The 26,402-nt window shown below is 38.8% G+C and overlaps 1 protein-coding gene across 2 annotated transcripts; it reads right to left on the bottom strand.

The window, feature by feature from the left end:
- Positions 1–7,382: 7,382 nt before the first annotated feature.
- RCN2 (reticulocalbin 2) lies at positions 7,383–23,223 on the bottom strand. 2 transcript variants are annotated; one of them, XM_059371765.1, is made up of 7 exons: positions 22,823–23,223; positions 22,322–22,427; positions 19,362–19,558; positions 13,675–13,788; positions 9,597–9,693; positions 8,582–8,721; positions 7,383–8,215 (listed from the first exon to the last, which is right to left on the bottom strand). In XM_059371765.1, exons 1-7 carry the CDS (start codon positions 22,964–22,966, stop codon positions 8,063–8,065), a joined length of 951 nt encoding a protein of 316 aa, XP_059227748.1. In that variant the 5' UTR covers positions 22,967–23,223; the 3' UTR covers positions 7,383–8,062. The 2 variants fall into 2 exon arrangements, with proteins under 2 accessions (XP_059227748.1, XP_059227747.1); XM_059371764.1 differs by having other exon boundaries at positions 8,582–8,724; positions 22,823–23,221.
- Positions 23,224–26,402: the final 3,179 nt, after the last annotated feature.

Below are 26,402 nucleotides of genomic sequence, written 5' to 3'. Positions count from 1 at the left end.
ATATTAGCATTGTATTAAAAAAAAAAACAACTACGTTAAAAAGATAACATCTACATTTTAAAATTCCTGCAGATTTTTTTTTGTCTTTGAGACTTAAATTGTTAAATCCATCCTCTCCCCTTTTAAATTCCTCTCATAAAAAGGCACTGTTTCTTCCTGTCTGTTTAAATCATATTCCACACTGAAATTGGTTATGTAACTTAGGAATGAAAACAATGTTATGCCTTACTTTTAGTTTGTCCCCTGGGAGGTTGGTGCAGGAAACTTATTGAGAGGAGTGGGGAATCAATAAAGTCATAACCATAAAGCAATTTAATAAACTTTTTCTTAATTAAGTGGGAAATATAAAATTCTCTTCAATAAATGTATCAAGTATTAAAACACACTCCATTTCCAACTAGTTGCTAGGTAAAGCAGGCAAAGACAAAGAGGGCTGGAAGGAAATGTAAAGATCCGCTTTGTGTGCTATCTCTTCCCCAGCCCTCTGACAAGGACCCAGACCCAGGTAAGGAGAGAGTGCGGCCAGGATTGCAACGTCAGGCGCCAGGCTCCCTGGAGTGGCCGAGGCCCCAGTCTGCTCTGACACCAGCTAGTGCCTTTCCCAGACTCAGTGCCGCTGCTTCCTGCCAGAGCAGGCACAGAAAACAAAATTAGAGGCTTTCAAAACCAAGCTCTGAAAGCACTACCCGGAGCAACTAGACCAGTGGTTCCAAATGGGGTGATTTTACCCCCTGGGGGACATTTGGCAACATCTGGAGACATTATCTGTCACAATTTTGTGGGGGAGGGAATGCTATTGGCATCCACCAATAGAGGCCAAAGATGCTGCTCAAGAATCAGCCCCAGTTGCCAGTTGTGCTAAGGAAGAGAAACCCTGAACTAGATGGTGGCCTTTGAAATGAAGATAAAGCCAGTGAGGTGGGGCTCCCACTGTGGGGGCCAGGAACACCCCAGACTACTGGGACAGCTGCCCTGCTGATGGCCCCCAAGCTTCTGTTTCTTTCTTTCTTTTTTTCTTTTTCTTTCTTTTTTTAACATCCATTGATTTTTTTTTTTTTTTTTAAAGATCTATGTATTTTAGAGTGAGTGAGAGAGAGAAGGCGCATGTGAGCAGGGGGAGGGGCAGAGGGAGAGGGAGAGATGGTCTTAAGTAGACTCCTTGGGGAGCCAGATTCTGTGCTCTATCTCAGGACCGTGAGATCATGACCTGACCCGAAACCAAGAGTCAAACACTTAACTGATTGAGCCACCCAGGTGCCCCCATTGATGATTTCCTAACTCCTTCATTTGTTCTACATTTATCAGTGGGCATTCTGCTATATGGAGGCAGGTTCCCTCTTCCTCTCACTTACTTTTTAACACATTACTTTATATGCCCACAGACTCATAGATTCCTTACTTCATTCAAAAGGTTATAATCTATGACCATGATTCATTTTGATGTGTAAACTGTCTATATTTGGCCAGGGGTAAACCCTACAAGCTGACTCCTGTGTCCATTTGACATGTCCCCATTATTCTTCTTTTGGGAAATTTCAAGAATTCTAGGTTATCATTTAGTTGGTCCTCTAGTTTGCTCTGACTTCATGGTTAAGTCTCAAGAACAAAATGCAAATGAGATCTAACTAGAAATGGGAATTTTCTCACAATCTGCACATGGCAACTTTATTTTAAAAGCATATAAGACTGCACTATATACTTTGATTATTTTTGCATTATTAGATGCTACTAGCTTGTGGCCACATAACATCTCCAGCTCTTTTTCAATGTAAATTAACACTGAGGCTTCTGATAGTCATGGCTGACTGAAATCCTGCTCCAAACACATGGGAATCCTGGATAAAATATAATCTAAGACATTTAAGAATATAGACCAGAGTACAAAAGCAAGAAAGAGAAATTTCCAGGTGCTAGAAACAAAGAAGGAATAAAAACAAAGGAGGAATCTGGCCATAAAGAAAGGAAGACCTCTTTGAAATGGAACTAGAAAAACACCACTCACTGATCTAAAATGGAGCGAGGAAGTGTAGTACATAAGAAACTGGGATCCTGGGGCGCCTGGGTGGTTCAGTGGGTTAAAGCCTCCGCCTTCGCCTTCGGCTCAGGTCATGATCCCAGGGTCCTGGGATCTAGCCCAACATCAGGCTCTCTGTTCAGCACGGAGCCTGCATCCCCCCTCTCTGTTTCTGCCTGCCTCTCTGCCTGCTTGTGATCTCTGTCAAGTAAATAAATAAAATCTTTTAAAAAGAAAGAAAGAGAGAAATAAATAAATAAATTGGGATCCAAAACTATACCTGTGTGGATATATGGGAGGTACAAATTCACTCAATTGTGAAGTATAGAAACTTCAGGCTGAGACATTTAACACAGAAACCAGCCTAGAACAGATAAAACCAAAGGGTTTAACAAAGGACACTTCCATAATGTTGGACATATGAGATTCCCATGAAAACAACTCTCACTAAATGTGAATTCAACCCAGATTTCCAAACTGTTATGAGGGAGAGTCAGTGGACTAACAAATAGGAATGTAACTAGAAAAAACAGAATCATTTCAAAGATACTTGAACATAAATATACTTAAATATCCAAAGAGATAAAGAACATAGAAACCCCAAGGCAAGAACAGGCTAAGAGACATAAAGAAAAAACCACACACACAGCCATTGAAATCGACTGATATTATGCCTGCTCTCCCACCGTGTACCGTTAGTGAATTCATTCAGGAGGTGTCTACTGTGTGCTGATCACATACAGGACACATGATGGTAAAGATATAGCTACAGCCCTCAAGAAGCCTACATTCCATTTTTTAAAAATGTAAGATGACACATTGATTTCTAAATAAACTGTTATGCTTTTCTTTTTGTCACACATAAATTTTATAAATACTTAGGGGTGCCTGGGTGGCTCAGTGGGTTAAAGCCTCTGCCTTCGGCTCAGGTCGTGATCCCAGGGTCCTGGGATTGAGCCCAACATTGGGCTCCCTGCTTCCTCCTCTCTCTCTGCCTGCTTCTCTGCCTGCTTGTGATCTCTGTCTGTCAAATAAATAAAATCTTAAAATTTTTTTTTTATAAATACTTAGCAGGTCTTTAAATCTAGCAGGATAGCATTAATGCAAACCATCCTCATCTCTTTCCTTCTGTAAGCATGTATTAATTGTTGTTTGCTTTGGTGGGTTGTTTGGGGGTTAGGGGGATTTTGCCGAGGTGTTGTGGTCTATAATGTGGAAGACTGAAGACTACATTGTTGTGTAACAATAGCTTCATCACAGCTCAGTCTCAGCTTAGCCCAGCTTCCCTTTCCTGACCGCCATGAAGGTAGTCCACAATTAAATGTGACCAAGTTTTTTTTTTTTAAAGATTTTACTTATTTATTTGACAGAGAGAAATCACAAGTAGATGGAGAGGCAGGCAGAGAGAGAGGGAAGCAGGCTCCCCGCCGAGCAGAGAGCCCGATATGGGACTCGATCCCAGGATCCTGAGATCATGACCCGAGCCGAAGGCAGTTGCTTAACCCACTGAGCCACCCAGGCGCCCCGAATGTGACCAAGTTTTTCATTAGCATACTTTTAGAAAATCTATCACTTGTATGATGTCACTGTCGCAGGTAGAACAACAAAACATCAATTCCGACAGTCCCTCAGAGGGCACAAAAAAGACCTTTGTTCATTATTTCAGTGTGTCCTTGTAATGGGATGGCCTCTTTACCTGTATTACCAAATACTACTAATGGTACAACAGAGCAGAACTGTGATATCCTCTGTTCGCTGGAACCTGGTCTCAGAAGAGAGGAAAAATACCTTTGTAGAACAGAGAACTAGGTAGGGCTTTATTTTTTAAGATACGTAAAACCAAGATTAAAGGCTATGTCATTTCTAAAAATCCCTTCAACCATTTTTAAATAGTTTTATAATCTCAAATGGTTTCTTTTCTATACCTCATGAACTGTCTTTGGTTAATTTGAAATGAAGATATGGTGAACTTTAGGTAATTGTTTTTCTATGTGCTGGGATTGAGTCTTTTTTTCCAAATAAAATTGAGATATTTTATATTTTGGTAGCTTCTCTGGAGGCCCTTAGGTAGCTGAGATACTCTCAACCAATACCAGTCATAAAAAAATTTATAGCAGCCAGGAAATCTAGCCAAATATTTATTCCACAAAACTCAATGTTGAAATGAAGCAAATTAGTTGTTATACTTCTATCAAAAACTGGATTCCAGGAGCTCCTGGGTGGCTCAGTCAGTTGAACATCCAACTTTTGATTTCAGCTAAGATCATGATCTCAGGATTGTGAGATGGAGCCCCAAGTTGGGCTCTGCTCCGGGTGTAGAGTCTACTTGGGATTCTCTCTCTCCCTCACCTCCACTCTTTTTCTCTCTCAAAACAAAAATTCGACTCTAGTTGGCTTTCCTAAATCATTTTCTGAAGAAAAATTTCATACCTTAAGTAGAAATTTCTCACTTAATATTGTTACACAAAAACCTTAAGGAAACAACAGCACAAATTTATTCTTACATTTAAACCAGTAAAGGAAGCTGAAAAGGCTGCATACTGTATGATTCCAGTTATGTGACATTCTGGAAAAGGCAAAACTAGAAACAGTAAATTTGGTGGTTGCTAGGGTTTGGGATGGGGAAGGTTAATAGGCCGAGCATAGATGATTTTTAGGGCAATGAAACTACTCTGTACGATACTATAATTGCGGATACATGTCATTATATATTTGTCCAAACCTACAGAATGTGCAACGCCAAGAGTAAACCCTAATCTCAACTATGGTCTTTGGTCTTGGGGTAATAATATTGTGTCAATGTATGTTCATTGATTGTAACAAATACCACCTCTGGTGCAGGATTCTGGGAAATGGGAAGGCTGCAAATGTGGGGAGCAGAAAGTATATGGAAATTCACTATACCTTTTGCTCAATTTTGCTATGGACCTGTACATGCTCTAAAAAATAAAGCCTATCTAAAAAAACAAAAACAAAAACAAAAAAACCTGCAATGGAAAGAAGTAAGGCAAATATGGCATCATGGCTTTTGCCCTGAGTGTCCTGGTTTCCTTTAAATTTGTGTCACAAACTAGACACTCATTTTCTATCCTGCAAATTTGTCCAATCAGAACCACCTATGTATTGATTTGTACAAATCCTCTCCACTTTTCCATTGTGAAGTAGTACCTGCAGCCAAACAGTGGAAGTGATTACACCCTTTAGCCAGGATCAGCCAACAATTCAGAAAGCCACATTCTCTTCTTACTCTTATGCTGTAAGGATAAATTCAAATTCTCCTAATTCTATCAAAATAAAAAGCTTTATTTTTTAGAGTTTATTAAAATCCAAAAATACCCTTAAAAATAAATTTTTCTAGTTTGACTTAGCAGAAGATACAGAAACTCTTTTTAAGCAATTCTCTTTTTCTGTATGCTTATAAAAGCCAATTGTTTAATACTAAATCTTCACTCAGGATAAGCTAGACTCCGCTGTGGCTAAACATATACACCCTCCCTTCCCCCAAATCTCAGAGGCTTAACACATACACAAAATCTCAGTGGCTTAACATAGTTAAAGTTTATTTCCTGATCATGTGAAGTCTACTCAGAGTCCAGCTGGTCTCCATGTGGTCACTCAGAAATCAAGGCCTCTTGGATCTTGTGGACCCATGTCAACTGAGGCCTTCTCTACAATGCCATGTAAAGGAAGTGGGTTTGTCCCTGGCCCAGTCTTGGAGTGACACATACTACTGTCACTCACTTTAACTGACCAGAAGTAGCTACTGTCTACCTGTAAGGGGGCTAGGAAGTATAATTTTCTCTTGACGGGAATGAAAGAACAGATATTAGTGAACACTAACAATGTCACCAAAATTCTTTTATCTGGTAATATCAAAGCTGAATATAGAATGCTAATTCTTAACTCATTAAGATGAAATTAAAATCTGTATCTAACGATCTATTAACAATTCTGGTATAGATTTTGAAGAATCTAGTAATAAAAACAAATTATGATGCTAATCAAATTATTTATTGCAAATAACCCAATTTCAGAAAGGCTGACAAGTAACAAGTGAGTGATAATGGTCTACGCTTAATTTTTAAACTGTTGTGACCAGATAGGTGTTGTAGGTTAAAATGAAAACCTTGTACTTTAGATACCAAGGGGAGAGAGCTATCAGTATGGTATGAAAGTTTACAACTTGCATTCATACTTCACATCAGCAAAGATGGGGATGGGAGAGAGGTAGGCAGATGCTGTCAGTTCTATCAGAAAAGAGCTTCTTGTTTTCCCAAATATTCATTAAGGGCTCATTAAGCCTCCAGAATGCTATGTGTGCCATAGAGGTTACAACTTAAGCCTGGGGAAAGATTAACAGAATACGTAACTGACATCTTCCCCCCACAAATAAAAGTAATTAAAAAAAAAAAAAAAAAAAGAAAAAGAAAACCCGGGGCATCTGGGTGATTCGGTCGTTAAGCGTCTGCCTCCAGCTCAGGTCATGATCACAGGGTCCTGGGATCAAGCCCCACTTCAGGCTCCCTAATCAGCAGGAAACCTGTTTCTCCCTCTCCCACTCCCCCTGCTTGTATTCCCTCTCTGGCAGTCTCTCTCTCTCCCTCTCTCTGTCAAATAATAAAGTATCTTTAAAATATTTTAAAAATTAAAAAAAAAAAAAGAAAGAAAGAAAGAAAAACTATCTGTGGGTAAGGGCTAGAAAACACAAATTCCTCACCTTCTCACTTTTCTTATTCCTTGCAAAGGTAAATAAATTGATCTCCACAATAAGGTTAAAATTGACCATTTAGGTATAGACAAACTTACCAAGTATGATTTTACTTTTAGTATAATGGATACTGAGCTCTACTGGTGATAACTAACCAGCTCTACTGATTTCAACCTGTGTAATTCTTTTTTTTATTTTATTTTATTTATTTATTTGAGAGAGAAGATAGAGGATGAGCAGGGGTGGGGAGGGAGAGAAGAGATGGAGAAGCAGACTCCTGGGGCTGGAATGGTGAGCCTGACCTGGGGCTTGAACCCAGGACCCTGCGATCATGACCTGAGCCAAAGGCAGATGCTCAACTGACTAAGCCACCCAGGTGTGCTGACCTGTGTAATTCTTATGATTATTTCTAGCATCAAACAGCAAGACCACATCTGTTACACCGCTACTGAAATATGTCAGGTATACATGCAATTGTAACATGATTCTCTTATCAAAAAGGAAAAAAAAACAAAATAACAATATGCATCAAGAATAATTCAACGTTGGAGAGCAGTCACTACACAAATATAGGAACGGATAAGGTAAGATAATGTATAATTCAACAAAACCTAAATTCTAGGTTTATCTGGGAGATGAAAGAAAAACAAACAAAACATATAGAAAGATAGGACATTTCATTTTTAATCAGTCAAAAATGAAGAGTTCTGGACAATGTCAAATTCCACACACCATAATGCTATTGTTACACATTAAATATAATTACTATCTATACATATGCAAAAATATAAAGTTCTATTTCATACAATAAAACCCTTTATAGAAACCATTTTAAAAGTAAGCAGAACTTCTCAACATTAAAATGTGAGGTATAAGTCCTTCTAAAGGTTCCTTTAAAGGTTTTAAAACAAAATGCTAAATCTAAAAACAATGTCCTTTTTGTCAGTTCCCAAGTTAAATCTACTTAAAAGAAAAACTGATAGCTCAGTCACATACTATTTAAATAATATTGTTCAGGCATCTCTAAAATCCTCCATTTTTTCAAGTATGGATATAGAACTCAAATATCCCACAATACAGTACTAAACAGATGGAATATTTAGGAAAGACTTTGTTGTCATATGGCACAATATTGTTTTATTTCTTCAATACATTTTGAAATAAATACCAGGTTTTGCTTCATTTTTCTTCTAAAAAGCCAAAATTACAATCTACATTTAAGATAATTTTGACTGTGGTAAGACTTGAGTGTAAAATATAATATCAATATTTTATCACAAAAGTAAAGCTGGTAACAAATTATAAAAGAAGACAGTATTCTATTCTGGTCTACCCAGGGATTAAAGCTCATCATGATAGAAATATTCATCATGAAGCTGTCTGCCATAATCTGTAGCTTCACTGGTAAGAAACAAGTCCTGGTTCTCCAGAATCTCCGCTTCCGAGAGCTTTCTGTCACTATTCAAATCCATTTCATCAATTAGGTGAAGAGCCTTTAAAACAAAACAAATCAAGTACAATAAGTATTTTCAGCAAGATGTTCACGTTTCAATGTGATCTGATTTGTCAACAGTCATTCAGGTATGCCAAGTACTCATTACTGTCTGCATATATCAAAACGCTACATTTTATAACCAGGGCTATCTATAGCTTTTCTCATTATCCTCTTTCTTAATTTCTGCTAGGCTCTGCCTCCTCCCCACTCAAATCCTATTTAGGATATCTCAAGGTTAAGCCAAATTAACAAATAAACAACTCTGTTCCTTCTTTCTTTGGCCTCAGTCTTTGCACTTTCTTTCCTACCAGCTGCACCTAACTTGGGGGAGAAAGGGGATATACAGTCCTTTTGTAACACTCACCTCCTCTTGAGCAATGCCCTGGTTATTGGGTACTACCCAAGACAACAGCTCTTGGGGATCAAGCCTGCCGTCAGTATCTTTGTCATAATCATTCAGGAATCTATCTTTCTCAACCAGTATCCACTCTGGATCTTCATTTGCTGCTTAATAGCAAAAATAAAACATACTATACATACACAAGAATGTAACATGTAGCCAATGAGAAGTACATTCCTAGAATAAAGGAAATGAACTTAAACCTCACTATAAAGGAAGCCTGACAAAACAGATCTACTTATCTAAAAAGTCCTGACATAGGTACACACTACAGAATTTTCAAAAGTGACACTTAAGTCTAAACAGCTCAGAGTTTCTTAATCGATATGTATTATCACAAACCAGTAAGTCTGTTAACTGCTGCTACTTGTTCTGGTATCTAGATTTTTTCCCCACAGTTGAGCTGGGTAATGTTTTTATGTACATCGTGTGACTATATAAAGTTTCCTACGTGTGCTTATAACGTAATACCATGTTTAATTTTAAAGTGAAAATCACAGTAAGTGATGCTTTTAAGCAACAATTCTGAAAAGACATCTGTGAACAGAAAAAGCTGCATATGCAAAATCCTCAAATTTTAAACACTCAGTGAGACACCTTCTATACCAGTATTTGTAGTATTTTGTTTCTTTTAAGATCTACATGAAAAGGTACAGGATTTTGTTTAAAAATATCAACCTTTACTTCCTCACCCATTTGAATTGAGAATTACATTATACTTGTTCGAAAAGGAAGAAAAATCTTTGAATCCTGACATGGAACTAAGAGTGAGTGAGACAGCATTCTCACATAAGCTGGGAGTCCTGCTGTTTTGCTTGTATTACATTTAACTTGGCAGAACAAGCAGAAATCATGCATACCCCTTCTTGTTCCATTTTCCTGTCAAATACAGCTCTCAGTGAGCAACACTGTCTCTCAAATCATTTCTTCTTTAATTCCAGGCTTTTCCCCCCTCCTTCCACACACCCAGGGTACTTACTTGGATCCCGCCTGTAGTCACCAAGAAATTCTTCCAAACTAACAAACCCATCACCATTTTTGTCATGTTCTTCCAAAGCCTCTTGAATGACAAATTCCTATTGCATGTTCATAAAAAACCAAAATAAAACAATTAAGTCACAAAATTTTCCCACCACCATCTATTCCATTATGGAACTTCCTTAGCAATACTCATTTTTGTTGTCCATTCTTGCAAGGCAATCTTTCTGAACAGTGGAATTTAGAGGCAGGAATAAAACTGGAAGTACTGGGGCGCCTGGGTGGCTCAGTGGGTTAAAGCCTCTGCCTTCAGCTCAGGTCATGATCCCAGGGTCCTGGGATTGAGCCCAGTATCGGGCTCTCTGCTCAGCGGGAAGCCTGCTTCTTCTCTCTCTGCCTACTTGTGATCTCTGTCTGTCAAATAAATAAATAAAATCTTAAAAAACAAACAAACAAACAAAAACTGGAAGTACTGAGTAGCTTTGAATTCAACATCTTGAAGCTTCTGCTATCACGAACTCCACTGTGCCCTCCTAAACAACCTGGGCACTAATCTCAAACTCTTAAATTTCTGTATGTTCCCCTCCCTTCTGCAGAAGGACACCTCTTACTACCCTGGTCTTCCTTAACTTCACTTTTCCTCCACTCCATTAACATCCCTAAAAGAACCCTTATCTCAGATCCCTCTGCACAGAACTATTGTTCTGCCTCCAGATCTAAATCAAAGGTGTCAGTCCCCCATAAACCTATACTATACCTCCTTGCTTCCTCTTCAACCAAATCTATCCCATCCACCCCAAACTGCCCCAAATCTGTTCCTCATTCTATCATGGCTTATCAACCAATCCTCTCTAACCCAAAGATTTACGATTTCTAGTTACACTGGACCCAAGATGACCTGTTTAATGGCCAGCTGTTTCAGTTCTTTCCGTATTACCTTCCTATATCTTCTACCTTTTCTTACTTTGCCAGTCTCCACCCTGCACAGCAGACCCATATCATGTTCTCCTTTATTCCAGAATCATAAAGTCTAAAAGAAAGGGAAAGAGAAATACACACCTAACCCTTAAAATTAATTTTTTCCCACTTCAGTGGGCTCTCACTACAGTTTGGAAGTCTGTCTCTGCCTCAGTTTCCCTAACACATACTCTAAAGCTGTTTTTTTGGAAACTCCACTTTGAGTCTTATCAAAACACTCTCCAAATAGCTCTCTCGGCAAAGATGTACCCATTTTTCCAAACAAGGTATAAGGCTTCTGAAATGCCTGTTTACCAGCATTGCATTCTCCCCTTGAATTACCTCTATTTTTATGCCTATTCCTCTCATCCTTCTCTTCAACCTCAGGAGTTAAAGTTATCTTTCCCCCTTCTCTAGGGTGAAGCCCTCAAGGGTCTTACTTGATTTCCCACCCTTTCTTACTTCTTGAGTGCTTTCTTTCACTCCTAACTGTGGCCTCTCCTAAGGCTCTACTCTCTTCTGTTAGCTCCTTCTTCTATGCTTTTAAACACATTCAAGTCCCCTGCACTCTTTAATTACCATCCTGGTTTCTTTTCTTCCATGCCAGGTCTCTTACAGGTTATGCTTACTATTCTCATTTCCTCACTACCTGTTGTCACCCAAATACCTTTCAAACCTGGATTCTTGCATCACAACTGTAATGAAAATACACTCTCAAAAGTCTCCAATTCTAGCCAAACCCAAGGGCTTCCTTTTTATCTGTATGAAATAACACTTAAATACAAATTGTTAGTTTTTAAGAAATCAAATGTTACAGATTTTATATATAGAAATCAGGGAATCTTAACCAGAGATCCAAAGATTACTTTTAGAGAATCTGAGACTCTTCTGAAATTATAATCCCATATTTTGTGTATATGAGCATATGTGATTTTTCTGGGAAAGAGTCCATAGATTGCTTATTTTTGTTTATTATTTTTGTGTGAGAGAGAGAGAGAACGAGTGTGCGCACACACATGTGAACGGAACGAACTTCGAGGAGGGAGGGGTGTGGGGGGAGGTAGAGAGGGAGAATCTTAAGCAGGCTGGGTGCTGTCCTCTATCTCACAACCCTAAGATAATGACCTGAGCCGAAATCAGAAGTCAGATGCTTAACCTACTGAGCTACTCAGGCACCCCGATTGCTCCATATTTTTAAAGGAGTCTGTGATCCAAGATAAGTTAAGAATCACTGACTACAATGACTATTCCTCCATTCAAGTAATCTTCTTGGGAAACAACAGACTTATTTCAATAATGTTGCCATGGTTAAAATAAATTATATGACATAATTACATAAATTAAATAAATTTATTATATTTGTATATACTTATATTTATATGTAATTTATAACATAAAATAAATTACATAAATTAAAATAAACTACATGAATGAAGTTATCTCTAAATTCTAACTTTTAATCCAAATCAAAATCACCTCATTGATCTTGCACCCTGCCTTTCCCTTCATCAAATATATCCTTAAATGGAAAAAGTGATACAGCAGAACAAATTAAAGGTAAATAAGAATTAATGAAGGTGCTCTGAACTAGACACTTCATGGTCACACCTCTTATGTACTGCAATCAACTCCAACTCAGCACAAGCAAGTTGTGCTGACACACCCCATTCTGTCAAAGGTACTACCATTTTCATCACTTTACACAATCTCAAAACCTTAGAGTCATCTCTGACTCTTCCTTTCTCTTTTCATACTTATTTAATCAGTCAACATTCCTGCTTGCGCTTTCTTCAAAAGGTTGTTCATGTCCATTTCATTCCATTGCCACATCGAACTCTGGGGCCACAGCATATCATGCCCAAATTATTTCAATGCTTTCACTGGTCATTCCCCTCCCCAGTCTTCAATCATTCCTTAATTCCCCTGAGAATCAATATCCAGCATGCTCTGCCTGCCATGCTAGGTAGAGTTCAATTAGCTTGTCTCAACTTAACTTTGGCAGTTAAACAAATTGTGCCCAGCATTGTTCTAAATTTAAGTTGTATGTTTTGTTCCAAGGGAGAAATCAGAAGCCTCAATGGCACAAGTAGTGGCAATAGTCTTGTCTTACCACTCAAGTATGGAGAAAAATGTTCTCTACAGCCTTGTTATTCAAAGTGGCAGCTTCTAACCATGACCCATTTAACATAAAGCTACATCTTCCCTCCCTGAAATATCCAAAGAACCAAGCCACACAGCTAGAAGCTGAGGCTAGACAATAAGCCTTAATATAAATGTTTAGTCTATTTCCTACAAAGCTATTTGTTATACTAGTCTTTACTCTCCAACATGACAGTTTCTCCTCTCAAGAAGCTTGCCAAGTTATAGTAGGGACTCAATCAATGTTTGTTAAAACTAGAGTTTTAACTGGAGTTAAAACTAGAGTTCAACAAAAATTCTGAAGAACTGGTACTTCTTTCAAGTATTGAAGGGATGAGAGGACTCGCTAGGCCTCTTGCTGTAAACATATTAGTCAGTAGGAGCTACCCCCCCTCCCAAAACCCCATGAAAGGGGATCCAAAGGTGATAAGCCTTCCCAGAACCAAAGTTTTTGGAGGTGATATAAACTAAATAGGAAGTACTGATGTTACTGATATTGGAAAACAAAGAAAATTCTAAAAGCTACAAAAAGGCAGGCAATAAAGGTAATGTGGCTGTGTGGGAGGAAATAGCCAGGAAGACTTACCTTCCCTCCTCATCAGCACTCCTCTTCCCACCACCAGTAACCCTCTCCCACCCCTATCTGAAGTGAGGAGAACTTTGGATCTTGCTGTCTCTTAAAATTCTGGTTGCCCCATATAATTCATATTAATGACTTAGAAAAAAAACAGGTTTTAAAGTTTTGGTCACCCAAGAATTCTCTCTCTTTTTTAAAAAAATTATTTATTTATTTATTTGACAGACAGATCACAAATAGTCAGAAAGACGGGTGGGGGGGGAAGCAGTCTCCCCACTGAGCAGAGAGCCCGATGCGGGGCTCAATCCCAGGACCCCAAGATCATGACCTGAGCTGAAGGCAGAGGCTTTAACCCACTGAGCCACCCAGGCACCCCACAAATTCTCTCAAAATGTTTCTTCCTTACCGTCATATAATCAACTTCTTCAGGATGCTCAAAAGCAATAAATTCTTCAAGATTCAAACCAGGACTTGAATCTTGGTTCGCTTTCTCAAATCGCTTCTTGTCCTTTAAATGAAGCTTTGAAAATTAAATATGGAACATGATTAAGGTCTCATCCACCTGGAAACATCATTATACATACTTTGAAAATTACATACTATGTGAAATCTAAAGTACATTCTCATACATTATCTTATATTCACATTATCCCCTTGAAGGTACATTAGAAAAATCACACATATTTATGAGAAGCAATATACATAGACTGCAGAGTCAGAGACACAGATCTGAATTCCAGCAATGCCACTTATCAGCTGTGGTAAGAGCATTTTGCCTAACTTAGGGCAAAATGCTTAACCTCTCTGGTTTCCTCAACTATAAAATCAGGGTAAAAATCTCTATAAAGCAACTGGGATGAGGGCTCTTATCAAATTAGTAAACCTGATCATTTAAAAAATATAATATGTCACATATTACATGATAGAAAATGGAAATTAAATGATTTATTGAGAGGTATGTCAGAAATACAGCAAAATAAGTTGGACTATGATTCTCCCTGTTCTTCTACAGTATTGTACACTCTCTTCTTTAACAATCTCAGCTGCTTTGAATGCCCAAAAAACAATAAATTCAGACTATGTGTTAATTCTTGATATGCCATTTTCAAATTGTTTCTGGTCCTTGTAATGACTTTGCAAAAATGTTAGTAGGTTTCAGAAAAACAGTCCTTCTATGAGAATACTTTTGATATATGTATGTTATATTTGGAAGTCTATTCTTGGTAGTCACTTTATAGTGCTAATAATTATGTATGTTCAGGCATAAACATCCAAAACTGAAGACCTATTTTGAGATTAAGTAAACACACTTCTATTTTCTCACACCCATCTTCCTTTTTCTCTTTTTGTAAAGTATGCTTAAGTAGTAAATCAAGTAGCAGCTATTAGGGACAAGGCTGCTTTTAATGCATTTCTCAAAGGTAATTCTGTAATCAAGAGCCTTGGAAGCCAATAGTGCTATATTGCTAATCCTGAATAAATTCCATTTTGAGCATTTCTGGGAAAAAAAAAAAAAAACTCTCCTTTCTATAAACTGTATGTACTAACTAGCACATTTAAAAAACCACACAGTTTCAAATATTTTAGGAGCTTTTAATTTATGTGTCTTACTGTTGAAAAGAAATACTCTTTTCAGTTTTCTAGAATAGAGGTTGGGTGGCGGTCATTTACTGAACACTACTTTTACAATGACCGATTTACGGCGGAGAGGCTCACGTCTTCCCCCAAAGAATTCATCTTTTAGACCATCTAGTTTCCATTAGCCAGTTATACTTACCAAATCATGACAGAAAAACAACAAACTTGTTTCCAAATAGCTGCTTTTAACTTAACATTTCTTAATTTCAAATAACTAGACCAAATAATTTATACTTGATGTCCAGGGGTTTAACAAGGGGAGAAGCATACAAACAAGAATCTGAGATACTTTGTTGAGTCAATCAAATTCTTTTTGAATAAACCACTATTCAAAATACTAAGTGCTTAGATTTCCTTATGAAAGAACCCTTCAGTTTGTTTGGAGCAAAAAGGTCCATGTTTCAGCAGCAGGAGCTGAATTTGGCCAAATTTGCCTATGGAAAGAAAGGATCTCTTTCAGCAAGCCCAGATTGTTGTTTAAAAAAATTAAGGAAAGTAGTTTTCTGGTTCACATTTCTCAAATTTTTAAAATAAAATTAAGTAATGAGATTTTAAGAAGCAGTTTTATTCGTGGTCATTTAAAGAAAACAATTAAAGAGCAATTCAAATTAAAGAAGCCAATACACAGAAAGACTGTTTTTCCAAAATGGCAAAGATAACAACAAAAAAGGCTGTCAGTTCCACAAAACCTCAGCACACTTTTTTTCCTTCTGTGTAAAAATTCTGTGTTCTAGTGGAGAGTAGAAAGTGCTACATACAGTAGTAAAAAGGAGGAAAGGACAAAAATCATTTATTTTTATATATCAATAGAAACTTGAGAAGCACAAAACTGCCATCTTTTGGTAGACTAATGGTTTTACATGAGGAAACAGATGATGCCACAACAAAGTATAGGTCTTAAAAATTCTGATTAGTCACATGCTAGGTTGTACCTTACATAAATAAATATTGCTTGTACATGCACATTCAGCATCTGGCTTTGGGAGTTAGAACAACTGAACTTTTGCCAGGTAGGTCCCCAAACTTTAATTATCCTGCTTAAAAGTGCTGACTATAATTGTTCATCATTACATAAAGAAATGCTTTTTCAGGAACTTCATTGCACAAGAGGATCTCTACTCTCTACATGGAAGCTTAAAAATAAGAAAATTCAAGCATCAAATTGTTGTTTGTTTGTTTTAATATTTATTATTTTATTTATTTATTTGAGAGTATGAGAAGGGGGGAGCAGAAGGAGAGGGAGAGAGAGAATCTTAAGCATGTAGAGATGGGTTGTCAGAGAATTACCAATAGGACTACCATGGAGAAGTGTTCATTTTAGGGCTCCATCAATTCCCTAGCACTATTAAGATCTAACTAATTCATTCTTAAAACGTACAGTCTTATAATCAACATGTACTGAGTACCTGGGTGGTGAACACAGTATTAGAACCAGACTTTTTTTTTTTTTTAAAACAAAAACTGTTCATAAGTCGTTTATATTAATGAGTCCTATATCTCTTCAAAGTGAAGATTTTCTTCTCAACACCACCATCTGTTACTAATCACAACCTCCCAAGAATAAGGAAACTCAAGAAACCACACACACATTTCTCATGTTTTGATGGGATAGTCATTAAATTTTTGGAGTGCCAAAAGAAAAAAAGGACACAATTATAATCTGATTCTAGAAAGATTTTAAAATACTATATTTAATGTCTCTCTTGTTACCTAGCAGGGAAGTTATAATACCATACCATGGTTTGGTTTTAGAAAAGTCTCAGAACTTGAATAGTGCTTTTAAGATTAATTCCTACAGGATATCTCTAGACAGACAAATTCCAAATCTCATTATCATTTGTTTCTTTTTTAAGCAACAAGTAGTACAAAGACTGATTTCTACTCTCTTCAGTCTGCTGTAAGATGAAAACCCAAATAAGGAGGAAAGAAAGTGAAAAGGAATCTTTTGTTTTTTAAAAAGATCTATTTATTTATTTATTTATTTGACAGAGAGAGAGAGAGAGAGAGAGATCACAAGTAGGCAGAGAGGCAGGCAGAGAGAGAGGAAGGGAAGCAGGCTCCCTGCTGAGCAGAGAGCCCGATGCGGGACTCGATCCCAGGACCCTGAGATCATGACCTGAGCCGAAGGCAGCGGCTTAACCCACTGAGCCACCCAGGCGCCCCGTGAAAAGGAATCTTAACTAACCTAAAGCTGATACAGTTAACAAATGCTACAAAAAATTTATTTATTTATTTATTTATTTAATGATTTTATTTATTTATTTGACAGAGAGGATCACAAGTAGATGGAGAGGCAGGCAGAGAGAGAGAGAGAAAGAGAGAGGGAAGCAGGCTCCCTGCTGAGCAGAGAGCCTGACGTGGGGCTCCATCCCAGGACCCTGAGATCATGACCTGAACCGAAGGCAGCAGCTTAACCCAATGAGCCACCCAGGCGCCCCCTGCTACAAAAATTTTAAAAAGCTAATCATATATTAAATATTAAATGTAAACTTAGGTGGATCGCACATGCTTTCTTCAACAATATGCTCTTCAATCAACACACACCTGTTTACCAGCCCAACTGCTAGAACAGGATATTTCATAGTATAATATAATAAATATATTACTATTCCTCTATACTATTGTTATCCTCATTTTTTGATATGAGGAAACTGAGAGATAAGGAAGTTTAATAACTTACCCACAGCTACACAACTCTTAAGTTATACAGCTGGATGTGAAGCTGTGCAGACTGGCTCCAAGGCTGAAGCCCTTAAGCTCTACAATGGTGGCAGATGAATGATCATTAGCAGAAAAAGCAATACGCTTTGTGTTAGTGATGGCTATAGAGTTCAAGTGGCCAACATGATTCTAAAATAAACAGCCTGTATAATGATAAATATGGCCACAACAAAAACTAAAGGGTAGGTACTACAATGGGTAAGTTAAGGAATGGAAGAAGCTCAATGTTTTCCAAGCTTGACTAATATTTGGGGAATAACAGTTTGCAACAAGGTGTTTGGTTTTGTTTTTTTCCACATATAAAAATGTATCTTTTCAGAAAGTCCTTATTATAATGGGGTGCCTGGGTAGCTCAGTCAGTTAAGCATCTAATCTTGATTTCAGCTCAGGTCATGATCTCAGGGTCCTGGAGTCGAGCCCTGAGTCAGGCTCTGCTCTCAGGGGGGAGTCTGCTTGTCCCTGTCCCCGCATGCTCTCTCATGCTCTAATAAAATAAAATCTGAATTTAAATTTAGAAAGTCTTTATAATTACCCTTGAAATATAGAAGTATGGAAATAGCAATTTCTTTAGCTTATAGTCCTTTGTCTTGAAAAGTTCCTACGTATCACTAAAAGTTCTTATTAATTCCTAAATAAAAGTGGGCTTCCTCACCTCTGTTTAAGAAGCATTAGAACAAGACATCTTTTAATTTTGGCAAATTAAACCAGGAGAATCAACAAAACCTATAGTGATACTATATCTTCAAAAATGAGTTATTATTAAATAGTGCAGCTTCTGTGGAAGACCATATGACAGTTCCTTAAAGAATTAAAGATAGAATTACTATATGATCCAGATGTTCCATTTTGGGATGTATACCCAAAATTATTAAAAGCAAGGTCTCAAAGAGGTATTTGTACACCCATGTTCATAGCAGCATTATTCGTAATAGCCAAAAAGTTGAAGCAACCCAAGTATCCATCAATAGGTGGATAAACAAAATGTGGTATATATGCACAATAGAATATTACTCAATCTTAAAAAGGAAATTCTCACACACACTACAACATTATGAGAACAGTATCTTAAGTAAGCTACTCACAAAAAGACAAAAAATGTAAGATTCCACTTATATGAGGTACCAAGAAGTCAAATTCAGAGATAGAAAGTAGAATGGTGGTTGCCAGAGAGGCCTAGGGGAGAAGGAATGGGAAATTGTTGCTTAAAGGGTTTAGAATTTCAGTTCTGCAAGGTGAAAAGAGTTCTGGAGATTGGTTGTATAACAATGTGAATGTACTTAACACTACTGAACAGCACACTTAAAAATGGTTAAATTTTATGTGCATTTTATTAAAATAAAAAATTTGTAATCATTATTTTATATAAAACTATCTGTTTCAAAGATGCAAATGGGTCTCTACAGTCTTCGTAACTATGATATAAAACTATTCAATAATAACAAAAATTAAAATAGCAAGATACATATTCAAAATACACCAAAAAGCAACTCGAAATGAGGACAAATGACGCCACTGAGAAAAACAGATGCAAGGATAATTTAGGTAGTGCAGAATAAGAGGCCAAAATCCGGCTAGAAAGGAAATCATCAAAACGACCACTGAAGTGGAACAAGTGATTGCCCAGAGAGCAAGGCAATCCCAGTCTATGACCTCAGACCGTCTTGTGCTCATTCATGCAGGAAGGAAAAGTGAACTGATATGATCAAAAGGAACAGCTTTTGCACAGCTACTCACCTGCCTAAAAGACTCCTCTTCGGCATCATCCAAAGCAGCATTCTCATCAAAGTCGATCACACGGTCATACATCTGAATGTTGTATTCATCCCACGACACACTATTATCACTGTTTTTGTCATATTCAACAAACTGTTGTTTTGCTTCTTGCATAGCATAATGTTTAAAAGACATCTGAATCCACGAACTGAGTTCGCCTGTGAGAATTTCCCAGACACAAATGAATGTTGACAAGTAATTTTGATATTTACAGAAGCAAAGGTTTCTAAACTTTCTCTAAAAGGAAAAAAAAAAAAACAACCTTGAGTGTTTTCAAATACTGAGAGTTGTATCCATAGAAATAGGAATAGAAGGCGTGAGAGTGGTTTGGAGCCCAAGAATATAACAATATATGATCCAAATAGAATGCAAGCTCCTTGAATACAGAGTTCAGGTAGGTTTTGTTCATTGAGGTACTCTAAAGACCTAAAAAGTATCATTTAGCTTATTTGCTAAATGAATTGCCAACTGGCCAAAACAGTACTTGACTTTTAAAAGTTATCATCCACAAAATTGCAGATAATGTTTGCTAGCTATCACAGATCTCTCAGGAAGTACAAATATGTTAATAATGGCCTATTTATTCTAATATGTAATAGAAAAAAGTGTTTTCCACTTATGAAAGTAATATAAAGTTTCTCTTTAAAATAAATTTTATGTTGAGTTGAATCAAAACCATATTAAGGAAATAATAGATGGTAAATAGCTAGGGCCTAAATTGTGAAAATGTATTCAAGTGACTGAAGTTTGAGAAACATTGTTACAGTATATGTCCTTTGACCATCTTAAAACTTCTGGAGGAAATTTTAACAAAAGTTATGGGTAGCAATTATGAGCCAATCTTGCAATTGGCTCTCTGTCTTGGTAGCTGAAGACATGGGGGAAAGTTTCTAAACCTCTAATGTCCGCATTCAGGTCAACTTAAAAAAAAATCCATTCAGAGATATTTACTACACTGTATTATAGAAAAAAGGTGGTAGGGAGAAGATGAATATTTGCAAGGATGACAAGAGTATAGCATTTGATTTAAAGGTAATACACCATTTGGTTTAAAGAGTGCTACCCCTTTATTGGTCTAGGGGAGGTCAGGTGAATAGAAAAGTAAAGACATTGTCTCTCTGGAAACTCTAAATTAAGGCAGAATTATAATTACTATAGCAACCAAGTACTATGCTGGACTTTAAAATACAAATTAGCAAACTTCTCTGAAGGGTCCTTCAAGTACAATGAGGGTTTCTTCTGTTTTTTTTTAAAGAGATCATCATCACATAATAGAATACCGAACGCAAAAGGGGCCAGAAACATGGGTTCATTCTTCAGCTCTGTTATAAGGGGCAAGTTAGTCCTCTCAAGTTTTTGTTTCCTTATATGTAAAATGAAGATGTGAACTTTTAACTTAAAAATTTTTTAACTTTAAAAATTTAACTTTAAATTTTTAAAGTTTAGAGTTTAACTCTAAACTAAAGTTAAAAAAATTTTTAACTTCAAAAAAAAAATTTTTTTTTAAAGATTTCATTTATTTATTTGACAGAGAGAGATCACAAGCAGGCAGAGAGGCAGGCAGAGAGAGAGAGGAGGAAGCAGGCTCCCTGCTGAGCAGAGAGCCCGACACAGGACTCGATCCCAGGACCCCAAAACCACGACCCGAGCCGAAGGCAGCGGCCCAACCCACTGAGCCACCCAGGTGCCCTAACTTTAAAATTTTTTAACTTTTAAAATTTAACTTTAAAATTTTTTAAAGTTTACTATTAAATATTTGAATATATACAGGCCTTTACAGAACGGAACCACAGTCTTCCAAATCAATTTTTTCTGTGTGCTTGCTAGTGTAACCAAAGATAGACCTATTCTTAGTGGACAACTAGAGTCTAAAGCTCTTGTTTTTATTTAGAGAAATCAAAACCTTAATATTCCCAAGGGCACCAAATTTACTGACAACACATCTTAAATTTACCAATTAGTTGGCAAGTCTCTCTTCAGCAACTTCAATTCTTGGATGGTGAGCAACATTTAAATAAGAGTTATAGCAAAATATCTCCTGAATTTTTTTGGAAAATCAACTTGGAAAGTTGATAGAGTTCACCACTTGAATTAAGCAATGAGGAAAGACAGTTGCAAAGCAATTGAATATTCTTTTAATATTCTGTGCATTTCATTTCTGACTGGAGAACCTAAGAGCACTCAGATTTTTTTCTTTTTTTAAAGTAAGCTCTACACCCAACCTGGGGCTTGTACTCATGACCCAGAGATCAAGAATTGCATGCTCCACCAACTGAGCCAGCCAGGTGCCCCTCAGATTTTTTTTTTTTTAAGTGAAGGATATTAAAAACTGAATTAAGAGCAAGAAATCTGGATTCTAGTCCTGGCTTTGCCACTCATTTTAGAAAGGCACTTACCCCTCTGGGCTTCAGTATCTTCAGCTCTACAAAGAGAGGTGGATAAGATAATTCTAAGACCCCTGCCAGCTGTAATAATTTGTGATTATCATAAATTCATATGCAACAGGTCTTTTTCTACTTATAAAAAAGATGGAAATTCTTAAACTCCTAATGAAACATATATCAAAACAGCAATAAATCATGTAAAAAATGCCATAAGACGGTTTCTGGCATATTCTTGACATTGATAAAAGTCCTATAAGGAATACGGTGTTTGGTCAGCGTACGACTTGCACATATCAATTAAGTCAACGATGTTTATGTATTACTGGAGAAAGTCCTGATTTATACTTGGGACCTATATCGGAAGATTTCCAGATATAAAACCTACTCAACATGTCCTTCTTTCCCCTTCTCACCGTACACCTCACATTTGTTGCAACAGGAGCAATCTACACGAAACAAACAGCCCTGCTTAAATGTTTGTGCTTTTATCTCCTACAAAGGGTCTTCTCCATTGTTAACTGTGTAGGACGTCCTTACTTTCCGTGAGAAAGCCATCTGAGTCCAAGTCAATTTTCTTTATGATTGACTTCAGTCTTTTGTGTTGCTCTTCGGGGGAGAGTTTAACATATTCATCGACTTCTTCCTTTGGGGGGTAAGCGATACACAGAGGAGTAAAGCATTACTATCACTGGGGCAAGATGGTGGCGAAAAAAAAAAAAAAAGGCTACCAGAAGCCTTCTCTGTCCAGGGATTTGGGGGTGACCCACACCTGCTCTCCAAGGCCCCCGCCTCCTACACACCCTCAGCGATCAAGCCCGTGTACGGAGGGTGGAAGAGATCCGGCTCCCGGGCCGCGCTATTTCCTCAGAGGTAGAGGCCTCGGGGTCCCCCAGACAGTGAGCGACGCCCCGCCCGGACCCCATTGTCAGGCCGCCCGGGCCAGGCCTGGCCTGGCCGCCCCTCTTTGTCCCGGGACAAAGCCCGCGGCAGCCGCGGTTCGAGGCCCGGCCCTCCCAGCCCCCGGCCTGGCCACCTTACCTGGCCGCCCAGCAGCGCCTCACGGTCGTAGTCGCTGCGGTGCTCGCCCTGCGGGTAGTGCAGCTCCTCGGCGTCCCCGGCGCTGGCTGCCGCGGCGCACAGCAGCAGCAGCCCCAGCGCCGCGGGCCTCGGGCCCAGCCGCATCGCTCCGGCCCGCCGCGGACACAGAGAGGCGAGGAAGGAGACCGGCGGGGGCTCAGGCCCGCGGCTGCGCTCCGCGGGCGGCTGCGGACGGGCGGCGCGGCGTACGTGGGGAGGAGAGAACGCGACGCGCAGGGGGCGGTGGCCGTCGCTCCTCACCGTCTCGCCTCTTGAAGCCCGAGCGACAACTGCGGGGCAGGGGCTGGCGAGGCCGAGGCCTATATGGCCCGGGCGGAGGGGGCGGGGCGCCAGGCCGCGCCACTGATTGGGCCTCACCGCGCTGGGGGCGGGCCGCGCCGATGTGGCGGTCTGCAGCGGGCACAGCAGCTTCGCGGCGCCAGCGGTGGCTGCCGGGAGGGGAGACCCCCGCGGGCGCCTACCTCGGCCCCAGAGAAAACACGCCCCCACCTTATTCCCGCCCTGTCTCTTCCAGTCAGCCTTGTTACTGACCCTGTCCGGTCCATGTGTCCATCCGGCTTCCATCAGTGAGAAAGGCTGCCGATTTGAGTGGACAAAAAATACGGTACCCAGAAAAATGTTTGCCTTGAGGAACCAACCTACAGTATGAATTCCCCAGTCTTCAGTGTATGCCTACTTATTTATTTCACCAGAGCAGAACGAACAAACCCAGCTACTGAAGCCAGGTATTTTTATCTGATGCTCAATATCGTGACTTACAAGTTCATTGACCTTGGTCAAGTTACTTGGCCCTTGAAAAACCTGCTTGCTTATTTATAAAATGGGCATAGTAATAAGATGAGCTTAAAGAGTTGTAAAGATTACATGAAATAATATGCTTTCAGAACAGTAGCTAGGACATATGATTAAGTGTTCAATAAATGTGAGCGTCCGTCCATGCAGGTAGAAAAGCAGACGATTGTACAGAAGGAATGGCTTACCAAGTACCTAGGAAAACCTTTATGGGTAGAAACTGTATACTGGTGGGCTCTATGCCATGTTTTATCTGCGGGTCTATGTCATTTCTGTACCTCATACTGAGCACACTAAACCCGAAGAAATTTGTAGGCTGCAGCTTGAGCCCTTTTCTTTCATTGATTGCTCCACTTAGGATCAAGCCTTTCACACAGAAGAAAAGGCTTTCTCGGTCTTTTTTCTCTTCTCACAGTTTCTATTTGGATTGGGAGTAAGAATCCTGTTCCAAACTGAAAAACTGAGTGGGCACAGATCAGACAAATTTCCTGGGTCAGGGTGGAAATTTATTGTTTTTGGGCAGAGACCATTGAAAGATTTACAGAGCAGAGTAATTTCAAATGGGATCTTTTAACTGTTATAAAGAGCAATGAAGAATAAAGTCTTAAGTTTCAGAGTCTAAATATAGACTATGCCTTAGAGTTGATTTCTTTAAAACAAAAAAAGAAAAGAAAGGAAAAAACTTTTATTACCGGGCCATTTTAACTTCAGTTCCGGTTTTGAGGCAGTCTGTGAAAAAAGAGATAAATGTCCCCAACTCAGCTCTGTACCTACTGTTCTCCAGTAAGTACAAGGTAAACCTTGACTAACTTCTGATGTGATTCCAGTTCAAAGGGTAAGGGTAGGATACCAGGTATTATGGAAGTTCTTCCCATCTCAAAGGCTCCACACATGGAAGATTAGGGGCAAAGGAAATCTTTTTTTTTTTTTTTTAAAGATTTTATTTATTTATTTTTTAAAAAGATTTTATTTATTTATTTGACAGGGATCACAAGTAGGCAGGGAGGCAGGCAAAGAGAAAGGGGAGCATGCAGGCTCCCCGCTGAGCAGAGAGCCTGATGCAGGGCTCAATCCCAGGACCCTGAGATCATGACCTGAAGGAAGGCAGAGGCTTAACCCACTGAGCCACCCAGGTGCCCTGGAGGCAAAGGAACTCTAATGATATCTGAAGAAGCAGTGAGGTGAACAGCATAAATATCTGAGCACCAGAAGCCATGGGTTCTGTCTTCCCTCAGTCCCTATAAAGGCTGCTTTCCTTCCTTGGGCCTATTTTGTTACTCCATAAGAAAAAAATTGAGTTAGCTCAGAAGGTCTGAATTTGAGATCCTTGGACTGCTAAGTGGGTCCTAAATGGTGTGATAATCTCTGAATCTCATGCAAAATGTTGTACATGTGTACATTTCCGGACAGGAGGTCTATAGTTTGCTTTCATCAGAGTCTCAAAAAGATCCATTGTGGCAGCCCCCATAGAAGCCTCTAAGCAATTCTTCATCTCTCTCTATCTTTTTTAAAAAAGATTTTACTCGTTTACCTAACAGAAACAGAGAGAGAGCACATAATCGAGGGGAGCGGGACAGAGAGAAGCAGACTCCCCATTGAGCACGGAGCCCGATGCAGGGCTCAATCCCAGGACCCTGGCCTCATGACTTGAGCTGAAGGCAGTTGCTTAACCAACTGAGCCACCCAGGCACCAAGCAACTCTTCATCTCTTAAAATCCACAGCTTTATGATCTTGACAGTCAGGATTGTTAGGAAGCTGATTATAATAAAGACCCATGCTCAAGAGAGGCAAGACTAATGCCCTGTCTGTCATTACCTGTAATTAATCCATTTTACTCAGGGGAAAAATAAGTATCTAAAATAAGCAGACTATTAATAAAAAAAAAAAAAAGGCATTGTGAGAATGCAGAGATCAGCTTTCTTGCCCTATAAAAGCACAGAACAAATTTGTTATTACTTACATTTTGAGGTATAATTAATAGACAACGAAGTGCACAAATCTTATGTGTACAGCTTAATGAATTTTTAAAAAATATTTTATTTGTTTATTTGACAGCTAGAGAGAGAGCACAAGTAAGCAGAGTGGCAGGGAGATGGGGAGAGAGAGAAGCAGGCTCTCTGCTGAGAGCCTGATGCGGGGCTCGATCCCAAGACCCTGAAATCATGACCCGAGCCGAAGGCAGCCGCTTAACCAACTGAGCCACCCGGGCGCCCCAGCTTAATGAATTTTTAGATACACCTGTGAAACCTGCCCAACACCCCCCAAATCCCCCTCCTGCTCTCCGCCACATCTCCGCCACACATAGTCAGTATTCTGACCTTTCTCCTCCTAGGTAAGTTTTGCTTGTCCTTGAACTTTCTATAGATGGCATCAGACAACACTGAAAATTACTAATCATATGCCCTTCTGCCCTGCTGGAAAGCAGTATGGTGCCATGGAAAGAACACAGGCCATCTTGGAATCAGATGTACAGAGTTTGAATCTTCAGTCTCCATAGCTCACTCACTATGTAACCTTGAACATGTGGCTTCATCTTTTTTTTTTTTTTTGACTCTGTAAAAACTGGAATAATAAAAAAACCATCTGATAAGCTTTATGTGTGGAGAATATTAAATAATCTATATATCTGAACCATAGAAAGGGCTCAAAATTTTTTATTTTTCTTTCTTTCCCCCTGGAAAATTCTTATTCAATCTTCCAGACCCAACACAAGCATTCCCTAAAGGA

This window comes from Mustela nigripes, chromosome 13 (genome assembly GCF_022355385.1).
Source record: "Mustela nigripes isolate SB6536 chromosome 13, MUSNIG.SB6536, whole genome shotgun sequence".
Lineage (NCBI taxonomy): Eukaryota > Metazoa > Chordata > Mammalia > Carnivora > Mustelidae > Mustela > Mustela nigripes.
The sequence above is the reverse complement of the archived record's forward strand: the minus strand, read 5'-3'. Positions and strand labels throughout refer to the sequence as shown.

Excerpts from the sequence above, each read along its gene's own strand:
- RCN2 (XM_059371764.1), bottom strand. The coding sequence starts at position 22,966 with ATGCGGCTGGGCCCGAGGCCCGCGGCGCTGGGGCTGCTGCTGCTGTGC. Across the intron at positions 22,428-22,822 it reads AGGCGCTGCTGGGCGGCCAG|GAAGAAGTCGATGAATATGT; the intron begins GTAAGGTGGCCA and ends TACCCCCCAAAG. Across the intron at positions 13,789-19,361 it reads AAGAGGAGTCTTTTAGGCAG|CTTCATTTAAAGGACAAGAA; the intron begins GTGAGTAGCTGT and ends TAATTTTCAAAG.